At 39.3% G+C, this 11721-nt stretch overlaps 1 protein-coding gene across 1 annotated transcript in view; it reads right to left on the bottom strand.

Moving 5' to 3' along the window:
- Positions 1–117: 117 nt before the first annotated feature.
- Positions 118–11721, bottom strand: part of ACOX2 (acyl-CoA oxidase 2) — a 49957-nt gene continuing 38353 nt past the window's right edge. Inside the window, exons 14-15 of the mRNA XM_074284249.1 lie at positions 9100–9232; positions 118–1382 (exon numbers count right to left, since the gene is read on the bottom strand). Of these exons, the coding sequence (XP_074140350.1) occupies positions 1320–1382; positions 9100–9232 (196 nt within the window). The 3' untranslated portion in view covers positions 118–1319. The remainder of the gene's footprint in view (positions 1383–9099; positions 9233–11721) is intronic.

Genomic DNA, 11721 nt, shown 5'->3' with positions numbered 1-11721 from the left:
AATTTATGGAATAAAGCATTTCCATGTGGTGCTTGAGATTTAACAAAAACCCAAATTCTTCTGAAGTGAATGCAGATAGACTCGCCACGATGGAAAAAAGTACAACTGTTTCTCTTCCATTATCATGTTTTGTTTTATTTGGTTTATTTTATTTGGTTCGGTTTCCTGCAGCAAAAAGGATTAGCCATGCTAGCTACAATTTGCTGATTGCTAGAATATTAGTCTGCTGACATTTCTTGCTTGGGAATATTGCTTCAAAGCTTTACAATCCAGGTCACAGCACTGAGGTTAAGCCATTTCACCTCTGGCTCTCTCTCATCCTGGCAGGCTGTCTCTTTTTACTGAGGTGACAAACTTCCATTCCAGGGCTAACGAACAGAGCCGGAAAGGCTCTATGAGGGAAGCCTGTCACCTCAACCAGCAGGAACAAAATGGCAGAATTTTCCTGTGAAAGTTCTTTATGCAGTTTAATTCATGGCTAAGTTCCTGTATTATAAATAAAACTTTAACAAAACCTTAACAAGTTGACAATTGCACCGATTTGGGTGGCTGTAAATTGGGTACAACAGGATTGTAAATTCAGTTTGTATTTTCTTTCTGTAAAATTTTCATCGCCTTGTTAAGTTATGGAAAACCTACCAGTTTAATGAGGTTTACCACCCACCGTGTGAGAGCAGTTTTTGGAGAATGGAAAGAGGCAAGAAGACCAGTTGAATCCAGTTTAAGAAACATTTTAAACTCTAATGAAACATCCTCAAAAGCTTTTTTTTTTTTTTTTTAATTTTTTTAATTCCCAGCAACACGGTTGAGTCTAAAGCCTTGAAACCAAAGTCATTTTCTTTCAGATTTTTGAACGATTGGTACATTGTCCCATTGAAACATATAACAGCTAAATGTTTAAGTGGATAGGTTGCAGACTTGAGTTAATAGCGTATTCGTTTGATTTGTGATAGGATATTCCATAAGGAAAAAAAATAGAGACAATTTAATACTGGAATTGTGAAAAAAATAGTTTTAAATCTGTATAAAAAATTAGGCATATTGTCCTTCAAAGGAGTAGGCTGATATGATTGTTAGCTCCTGCTCATATCCACGGGTTTCTTTTTGTGAATTTAAGGTTTGTTAAGAATTAGGCACTTGATAAGGAAAGGTTTATTTTTCACAATACTGTTGAAGGCACACCTCTAGTAGAAGCTAATGATTTGCCTGTCTTGTCTTTAACAAGTACACTGGATTTCCCTTTATCGCAGTATTATACATTTAGAGGGTAATTTCGTTCTGCTTCTTGAAAGTAAAATACAGTCCATAGTTGGCAAATCTCATAATTTGGATTGGTTATTTTTTAAGAATGGTCTCAGGTATTTCTCATAGGCAGGATTCCCCTGTTTGGAGAAAAAAAAAAAGAAATATTAACACGACCATTTCAACCAGAATTAATGTCTTGGAAAAATTGCATAAGATTCTCAATTTTAAAGAATTCAGGCTGTTTGAACATTTTTTCAAAGGTCAGCCTCCTTTTTTTAAGGCAGATTTCATAGTGTGGGTGCCTAAGGCCAGTGACAAAGTACGGCCTTGGGTCTTAAAAGTTTAAACTCAATAAACATTTTCCAAGTGAGGGCTCTGGGTTAGGGCTGTGGGATATGAGGATGAAAACATACACATTTCTGGGCCTCATGAATAGGTATGTCTTTCTGCAAAAGGTTCTTTGAAAAAGAGGGGAAAAATGTTCTCTGTCCTCAGGGATTAAACAAGTTTACTTTCAGCTGAGCTGCCTGCTTTTGCAACAGCCAGGGGTAAAGATGCCAGATGTGTGAAAGTGAGGGGGAAAGACCCGCTCCTAATTTCAGAACCCAAACCTCTGCTTTGCCCCATTTTACCCCCTTCTCCTCCTTTCCAAAGCAGTAGACTGGAAAGAGTCACCCCTTAAGTTTATCAATATAAGACATTTAAAAAATAAATTGGCTTGGAAAACTTGGTGTTCCTTTTTAACTCATGTTCTACAATTAATGCTAAAAGGACCAAGCTCAGTTGGTGAGTCCAGCAAGTTGAAAGGTTAGACCCATGAGCTGTGGGATAAAGGCCATATTCAAATGACTTGAAGGATTGGATTCTCCCATTAGAAAGAAATTTTTTCAGGATGGCAAAATTGGGAGTAGTGAGGCAAGGAAAGACAGACTTAAGTTCCATAAAACGAACATTTTCTTAATAACTACAGCTGCCTCAAAATGGCAGGGAATGGCTGCTTTGGGTTTCTTGTTCCTGGAAGTTTTCAGGTGCAGGCCTGGGGATATTGTAGTAGGGATTCCTGATCAGTTATGGGTCAAATTAATGATGGCTAAGGTCCTGATGACTTTTTTCTTTTTAAACACCTTACACTATATCCAAAAGTAATTGTGTTTCATTGTGTAAAATTTTCTCTCCCTACCTTAAAAAAAAAAAAAGATTGCAGCCGGCCTATTAACTTGAACCTCTACCTGACTGTGTGGCTTTTCCATTTGTAGGGATTTAAAAAATTTATACACTCTGCATTTTTCTGCCCATGTAAATAGGTTAAACTATATTTTATGATAACTAATTCAACTGTTTCTGAAAATTCTGGAGGCCGGCCAGGTTCAGTTTGAATCTTTACCACTGAAACTTTTTTTAAATTTTAAATTACCCATTCTTTCGATCAGAGTCACTCTATTTTGAAAATCCATAAAATAATGTAGTCGATTACATGTAGAGTTGAGAGTCTGCCGTTGCTAGAGTACACAGGCCGCATATTTTAAAATCTCATTTTGTATCTTATTCGCTGCTAAATATGGTGACGCCTCATTAGTTTTATAATTCCAAAATTCACCAGTGTGGTTCTCTTTACATAGAAATAGGTGTATTTAAAAGCCACTTTTATAGATCACCTTTCAGAGTGATATATGATACATTACAATGGTATTCTATACACTGACATCCTTATGGCAATAATAGAAAAGCCAGCTCATTAAAAACTCAAATGCTTTTGGGAAATAAAGACTATGAAAAGCTGTATTTTTTTTTCCCATGGTAACTTGGAGAAGAAAGACCCGATATCTTTTGCATTTAGTAAACGGTTTTATATCTAACATTTCAGTTATTTAGGATATAGAGGAGTGGGTTGATTTTTCATCTCTTGCAGACAAATGAGAGTAAATATATATTATCAGTTGATCATGTGAGAATTAGATTTTATATACTATATATAAGTATAGACATAGATACATATATGTGTACATGTAAATATGTACATATATATATATTGTGAATTTACTTCTCAGATTAGATCCACTAGTCTGAGTAGGAATAAATACCCTTTGATTTCTCTTTTAGGATTTGTACCATGATATCAGAGACCGCTAGAGCTGGAAGGTACCTTAGATTCCTCCTCCATAAAATGCAAAGTATTAGACACTCTCTGAGCCTGAACTAGTTACCTGAACTAAGTAGTGGCAGAGCCCAGGTTCTTTGACTCATAATCACAGAACTAAAATCCAGGTTGGAAAGGAGGCCATTTACAGATGTAAAGGAATTCCCTTGATGAGATCTACAAATATTTATTCATGTCATTTCCACCTGACCGTGAACAAAACCTCCTCCACGACAAGAAACTCCAAATTGAGTGTCTGCTCTTCCCCTCAGAGGCAGCCCATTCCACTTTTGGATGCCTCTAATCACTAGGAAGTTTTCCTTACCTTAAGCCTAAATTCACATCTTTGTGACCAGTCCACTACTAGTGCTGACCTCTAGGGACAAGCAGAGCAAATCTCATCCTCTGTAGAGTGATCTCCCTTTAAATACTTGACAATGATCATAATTCCACTAATTTTTTCCTTCTCCCGGATAAAAGTCCTCAGGTTCTTCAGCCCAATCTCATAGGCCGTGATCTCAAGGCTCTTCCCCTGATTTTCCACCTTTTGACACTCAGTGATCCTTCCTAAAATGTGGCACTTAGTGCTGAATGGATGTGAGTTACATGAGCTTACAGAACACTGTTGACTCATCCTAAGCTGGGAAAACCTGTTTTCAGGTGAGGTGTTTAGCCCCCATCTTGTCCTTAGACAGTTGATTTTTTTAATCTAAGATAACACTTTACATTTATTCCTATTAAATTTCATCTAACTTGATATGACCTAATATTCCAGTCTGTTAAGATATTTTAAAACCTTGTCATTTGTGTGCTAACTTTTCTTCCCAGCTTTGAGTCATTTATAGTTTTGCCAAGCATGCTTTCTCTGTTTCTAGCCAGATTGCTGATAAAAATGTTGAAATGAAAGCATGGGTCAAGGATAATATCCCCAGAGCCCTCCACTGAAAATCTCCTTTAAAACTGACATTGAGCTTACTGGGTCTGGCCTTTCAATCATTGGTGAATGCCCTTATCTGACTTCTGTCTAGCCCGCATCTTTCCATCTCCTCCAAGGAGAGCGCGAGACATTTTATTACATGCTTTGCTAAAATCTAGATAAACCATCTCTATAGCATTGTGCTGTTCTGCTAGTCCAGTATCCCTATAAAACAGGAAATGAAGTTACTTCGGCACAGTCTGTTCTTGATGGAGCCGGACTGTTCTCTAGAATCATAATTTCCTTTTCTGGACAATCTCTGGTCATCTTTTACAAATTCCCAGCTTCTTATATAAGTCCCTATCCTATTCTTATTTATACATTGAAATCTTTATATTGCTGGTGAATAAATTCACAAAAACTACAATTAGATTTGAAAATAAATTCCAGAGTTTTTCCAGGAATTAAAATCAGGCCTATTGGCTTATGGCACACAGACTCCATTCTCTTCCCTTTTTTCAAATTCAAAACTACATTTATTTGCCCTCTGCAGTTATCTTGTATCTTCTCACTTGGAGATCACTCTCAGTGTCTTGGCAATCATTCCTTGGGTGTAGTTCACTTGGGTTTGATGACCTGAACTCATCAAGGGTAGCTTGGTGTTTAATTATTTGAGGCATTTATTTACTAATTTTGTTTCTTTCTTGTTCAAAGATCATTTTTGGCTTGAACAGAAGCAAGTGCAAATGTTAGAAACTCTGGCTTCTTCCTCCTGCCAGTTACCTGAATCTCATCCAACCCACGCCATCTCATCCTTCTCGGACTAAACATCCTGCCCAAAGCTTCTTGTGACCCCCAGCTTTCTCCACTGGCCTCAGCTTTAGTATTTCTGATATTATTCTTGGAGGACTGAACTATGTTTAAGTATTCATCCTGTTTCCTGTCTTTGCTTTTATCCTCCGAATATGGTTTTAAAAAATCTAAATTGGGTGGTGAATTCCTTGTACCTCCATAGTAGTCTCTTTGGGCAGCCCGTTTTCTTTATCTATCGTATCATATATTATATTGTATCATAGGTATATTCAGAATTTTATTCTTAGGGATTGATTTCGTCTTTAGAATTTTGGTCCATGGATCCTATTTTTCTTTTGAACCTTTTGAATTCTTATCCTCCAGATCTATGACTTTCCTTGGTATTCTTTTTCACAAAGCCAGAGTGGTCTTTGTTTCACTTCAAGCTTCCCATCATGTCCAACCCAGCCACCAAGGCCTGTTGGGGAGAATCAGATCTTTACAAGAAATTCCTCTATTTCAAAATAATGGTGTCATTGAGGGAAGTCACGAAATTGTTAGCCACCTTACTTGTGGTAGGGTGAGAGAGCTCCAGCTGATGTCCAAATGTTTGAAATCTCCCATCACGATTATACTATTTCTTTGGGTCAGGCTTAACTTTTGTTTCCTGGACTCATCTATTTCCTCTTTTAGCCCAGATGGTCTGTGGAATGCTCCGATGACATCAGGTTTCTCCATTGGAATTCTGCTGAAATGCTCTCCGCCATGTTTCCCCGATTTGACTTCCCATCCCCACCTCTGTGCCTTGGTACAAGTCGTCCCCCAAGACCAGAGGGCTGTCTCCTCTCCCCTCTGCCTTTGGGATCTCCTTTCTAGTTCAACTCAAGTGCTTCCTCTTAGACAAGCTTTTTCTGATTTCCTCAGTTGTTGGTCTTCCTTATCCACCAGTTAACTCTGTATTTATTCTGAAGATGTTTTGTATTTCCTTATCTGTCCACATGATAATCTCCATTCTTCAAGAATGGGGACAGTTTTGTTTTTGTATTTTATCCCCTGTACTTTTTCATAGCACCTGGCACCTAATAGGCATTTAATAAATATTTATCGAATTATATAAAATAGACTGTTTCCTCCCTCCCATTCTTGGCTTTCTGCACATTAATTTGCCTCCTTACTATACAGGGCTATTTCCTTCCTCTCCTTGTCTTCTTCCCTGGCTTCCTTTGAACACATACACACACACGAACATATATGTGGACATATGTGGACATATATACACATATAAATGCATTAAATATCATGGGTATATTTTAAGGTCTGGACCAGGAATTCAAATCCAATTCTCTGATATTATTTTTACTTCCTCAAACTGCCATTGATGACGGAAGCTCTTGCCTTTGATAAAAATATTCCTGGTGCATTTAAAGTTGACAACCTCTTGCTCAAGATTTTGTACCTTAGTGGAGCTTTCTGAGTTCCATCAGGCAGTTATCATTTGTGCCCCAGGGAATTGCCACATAGGTGAGGTTGTCTGGTTTGACCAGAAATTCTGGGCTATATCTCAGATATGAGAAAGATAGGAGAACTTTACTTTTGGGAGGAGTTCGACTGATGGATAGTACTGGACCTGGAGCAAAGAGGTGGATTCAAATCCTGCCTCTGCATCACGAACCTCAGTTTCCTCATCTGTAAAATGGAGAAGATGCTTCTACTGATAGCCCACAGAGTTGTTTGGAGGCTCAGGTGACACAGATGACATGAATACTTTGTGGCACAGTGGAAGGGGCCATGACTTTTCATGATTCTTTTTCCATCTCTCTGCCTTCATGTTTTCTGCTCCTCCCTCACCTTTCTATTTTGTCTTCTCCAAAGCTCATAGCTGGCCTTTGTCGTGTCCATCGCCCTAAACAATCCCTCTTTCACCTACAAACCTCCTCTTCCTTTTTTTTTTTTTTTTTTTAAAATTAAAGCTTTTTATTTTCAAAACATATGTAAGGATAATTTTTCAGCATTGACCCTTGCAAAACCTTGTGTTCCAATACCCCTTCCCTCCCATTTTCCCCCACTCCCCTCCCCTGGATGGTACGTGATAAAACATGACAAAAATATGTTAAATCCAATATGTGCATATGTATTTATACAATTATCTTGCTGCATAAGAAGAATCAGATCGAAAAAGGAAAAAAATGAGAAAGAAAATAAAATTCAAGCAAACAACAAAAGAATGAAAATGAAAAAAATGAGAAAGAAAATAAAATTCAAGCAAACAACAACAAAAGAAGTGAAAATACTGTGTTGTGATCCACACTTAGTCCTCTCTCTGGGTGCAGCTCAAACCTCCTCTTCCTACTCCTCCCACAGCCTTGCACTGCTCCACTGTACGGCCTCCCAGCTCCGGGGTCTGACCCTTCCTGGACAGCCGAGCCCTGTCCAGCTCCTGATCTGCCAGGGAACAACTGCCCTGTCCTTGCCGTTGGCAAGTTACTTATAAGGAAAAGAGCTGATCCGGCACTTTTGGTGCAGAATGGAAACTTTCTGGAGTGAAAAATCCACTCTAGTCTCACCCTTCCCGCTGGTTACCTTGGGGGAGGGGAAGAGTGTGATTTCATTAAAAAAAAATAAAATTAGACTTGATATCGACATGTCGAAATGCAAATTAAGTGTAAATTAAAGTCACAGAACCATCAATGCAGGGATGTGGCAAGACACCTTTTTGAAATTTCAAGAGGAAAAAAAAAAGTCATGTTTATTCACTTTCATTATTCCAGTAACACATTTATGCTACAGAGCATGGTGAAACATGTTTAAATGTCTATAGGCAACGGATATGAGGTCTTGTTCTAAATCAGGAGCTCTTAGCTTGGGGCCCATGAAATTGAAAATATGTTTGTGTACGTATATGTGTGTGTGTGTGTGTGTGTGTGTGTGTGTGTGTGTATACACACCCACACATATGTATATGATACATACACACACTTGTATATATTTTTGATAGTCATATTACTATACTTGGTTTCCTTTTAATTCTTATGTAATTGATTTTATACATTTAAAAACATTAAAATGCATTTAAAAAAAATTTGAAAATTATCCTGAGAAGGGGTTTATAGACTTCACTGGATTGCCCAAGAGGTTCCACGACGCCCCAAAGATTTAACCATTTAGGTTAAATCTGCTGCCACAGTAATTAGATTATAGGCCACAGAGCTTTCAACATAGATTTTTTCACCTGAAAGATTGGCAACTTACTTGCTGGGGGCACCCCTTCCAGTGACTCATTTGGCAGCCCCATCGCTCTTACTCTCTAAAGATTCTTGTCTAATCTTTCCTTAAATCTCCAAAGAATAACCGTTCAGCCCTTGGTCACTTTATGTCCTTAAAAACGTATTTTTGGTGGTGTGTTAGGATTGCAGCGTCTGAGCATCAGATTGGAGAGAGAAGGGACTTGGGACCCGCTTATTGGGTGGGTGAGGAAGCTGGACTCTGGAAAGCTAATAAGGCACAGAGCTGGGATTTGAATCCAGATCTTTCCACTCAACACTAGGAGGGAAAATGGGGTTATTAAAGAATATTCCTGGCATGCAGGAGAGAGGAGTTGTCCTTGGGACTAACGTCCACAGCTTTCTGATGTGTTTCCAGGCGGCCTGACTGCTAATTGCACAAAGTCTCTGTCTCCCTTTAAGGAAGAGCTGGTGACCTAAGAGTGGTTGTCCTGAGCAGCGGCTCCTTTGCAGGATGACCGCTGCCTTTCTGTCATGCTCTGGGCCCAGATTTAGAGCCGGCTGTTTAGCTCTAGCTGTGCCTTCCTGGCTCTGAGCCCCTCATAGGCCCAGATCCCTCCCTCTTGCCTATGTGCTTAAAATACTTTTAATTGATTTCCATTAGGTTGAAAAATCACATGGCGTGGCTTGTCTCTTCTGCCTTCTATAAAACTAGACAACAGGGAGATAAATTCTGAGCTCGTTCTCTCCGTTCTCTTGCATAATTGATAGCACGTTGCACTCCCTACCTCGGTATTGGTCGGTGAGAGTTGGGCCCACTCAAACAGCCGTTCGTAGACATTTCCATCATAACAGCCAAGTGCAGAATTTAAGGTTTCATCAGAGAAATCAAAGGCATCGGTTAGTAAAACTGCATCTTTCCTAAAAGAGAGAACATAGGAGTTGATACGGATCTTTCAGATTATGGACCTGCAGCAATTTCCTGAGCAGGATAAAAATACTGGTGGAGTGGATCCGTAATGTCCATCATATCCAAAGCATCGGGGTACCCAGTGAATGAAGCAATGGTATTCTTGCCCAAGTACGGCCCCTTTGGGTGGTGAGCTCTCCAGGAAGATCATTAGAAACCCTTAGGACTCTGTACGCTATGATGTCACATCCTAGACTGGCAAACGTCATTGCTGCTTTTGACACAATTTTTCTGGGTGCCACGACCAGCTAGGAGGCACGAGCGGAAGGAGGCCGGAATTCAAGTCCTGACTCATTCATGTAGTGGCTGTGTGATCCAGGGCAAATCCCCTGAGATCTCAGCCTCAGTTTTCTTATCTGCAAAATGGACATAATAATTGTACTTCTTATGTGTTATTTTATTGTTATCTATCATATGTAATTTATTTTTCTAGACTTTGTTAACTTTATTACTTATTGTTACTTTATTGTTATTTGTTATTTATCATGTGTAATTTATTATTTCTAGACTGTTTCTTTATTACTTATTTGTTACTTTATTGTTATTTGTTATTTATTATATGTAATAAATTATATGTAATGTATTATTTTAGACTTTGTTACTTTATTATTTATTATTTGTTTTTTGTTATATATAATTTATCATATCTAGACTTCCTAAGAAATTGTATTATCGATAATCACTATGTCTGCCCCCACTTATGTCTGCTTTAGTTTTGGAAAATTTGCCCTCAGATCTGGGATTTCACCGATGTGGACGCTCCCTCTGCTGACCTAACACCCATTTGTGCAGAGTCTCCAGTTGCATCATCTGGGGGCCAGCCCTTTCATGAGGTTCAAGTGAAGTCACTCTGGTTCTCGGGACAGCAGATGTAGAGCTCGTTTCCAGCCCACATTCGAATCCTTTCTCACTTAGTAGGACTCGGGGTCACCGCTCTGGAAGCCACCACAGAGGTCATCCCGCCCGGTCCCAGCTTTGTACAGCGGAGGAACAGATGGCCTCTGAGGTCTTAGTGTAGAAGAATGCGGAAAATTGGCTCCGGGCCCAAAAGAGGCATTCTGTGGGAACCGAGTCCTAAGTGAGACCTGGAAACAGGCCAGCCTCAGGGGACTTCACACTGCTCAAGCCCCCAGAAAGCTGGGATTCTGCCTAGTCCAAAGCCACTTGAGATCACTAGGTACAGCTCTGTTCCATTTCACCATCAGGGGAGGATGGGCCAAAAGGGGTAACTTGTTCTCAAGCTGATTTGGTTAGAATTTGGGAAATGATGTTGGGGTGATCATGGGACTGTAGATGGAGAGCCCATTTAGGTTAATTTCTTCGTTTTACAGCTGGGGAAACTGAGGCTCAGAGAAAATAGGGCAGAAAGTAATGGAGGCAGCAATGTGCCTATATTTAGGAAAACTCCAACATTATCTGTTTTATTCAATAAGAACATATACAAATATACATTTAAGAAAATTATTTCACATATATTGATATGGCACTATGAGTATCTCAGTTTTGTTTTTTTTTTTCAATCTTTGTTGTTTAATATAAGAAAAGACCCGAGGTCCGGGTTCAAATCCTGGACCTCCTTCTTTTAAGTTGAGAATATAACAACTGTACAGAGCCCCAGATTTTTCATCTCTAAAATGGAAAAAAATACTTGAATATCAATTTCGTAGGGTTGTTGTGAGAAAAGAGCTTTATTAAATTCTAGAGAAGGATGTAAAGGTGGGTTATTATTAATAATTAATTCAGTTCATTATTAATATTATAAGCACCAATGGCATTATCACTGTATTGTATCAGGTATTTTGGTATTACAAATATCATGTCTTATACAGTGGATATGGTGATATGACATGTGCCCTATTAGCAGTGTGGCATGTAAATAAAAACATTAATGGCTTTTGAGCCCGGAAAATCCGAGTTCAAGATCTGAGTCTGATGCATCCTGGCTGTGTGACCCTGTACAAGTCACATACATTGTTGGTGCTCCGGGCAACTCTCTAAGGCTGAGTTGCAGAGGAATTGCTATCAGCATCAGTGGAAGGAGTTTTCATACTACGAGTTCCCAGCACAGACTACATCACAGGTCCTGGCTTGCCCTTTCCCCTATTGCCACCCCCAAAAGTAAAAGAAGATTTGTGTTTGCCCACTAATCGATTGCTTTGTACAGAGGTAACATGCCGTAACAGGAGTCGATATAACTTCCTGAGTTGAGAACAAACATGAACTCTTCTTTATCCCATTTTGAAAGTCTGGTGGAAAATTTTAACAGCAGACAGCTTCCGTCAACAGAAGCCGAAGAGAATAGCAAATATGGGAAGATAAAAGGCCTCTGGTATAACCTGATCCCGTGGAGTTTGTCTAAAGTTCACCATGTTCTCTCAATTCCCTGCAGCCCTGCAGTGAAGCACGCTGGGCCTCGGTCAGGGGAGGCTGGGTTAGTAGT

This window comes from Sminthopsis crassicaudata, chromosome 1 (genome assembly GCF_048593235.1).
Source record: "Sminthopsis crassicaudata isolate SCR6 chromosome 1, ASM4859323v1, whole genome shotgun sequence".
NCBI lineage: Eukaryota > Metazoa > Chordata > Mammalia > Dasyuromorphia > Dasyuridae > Sminthopsis > Sminthopsis crassicaudata.
Note: the sequence above shows the minus strand (reverse complement) of the source record. Positions and strands in the feature narration are given on the sequence as shown.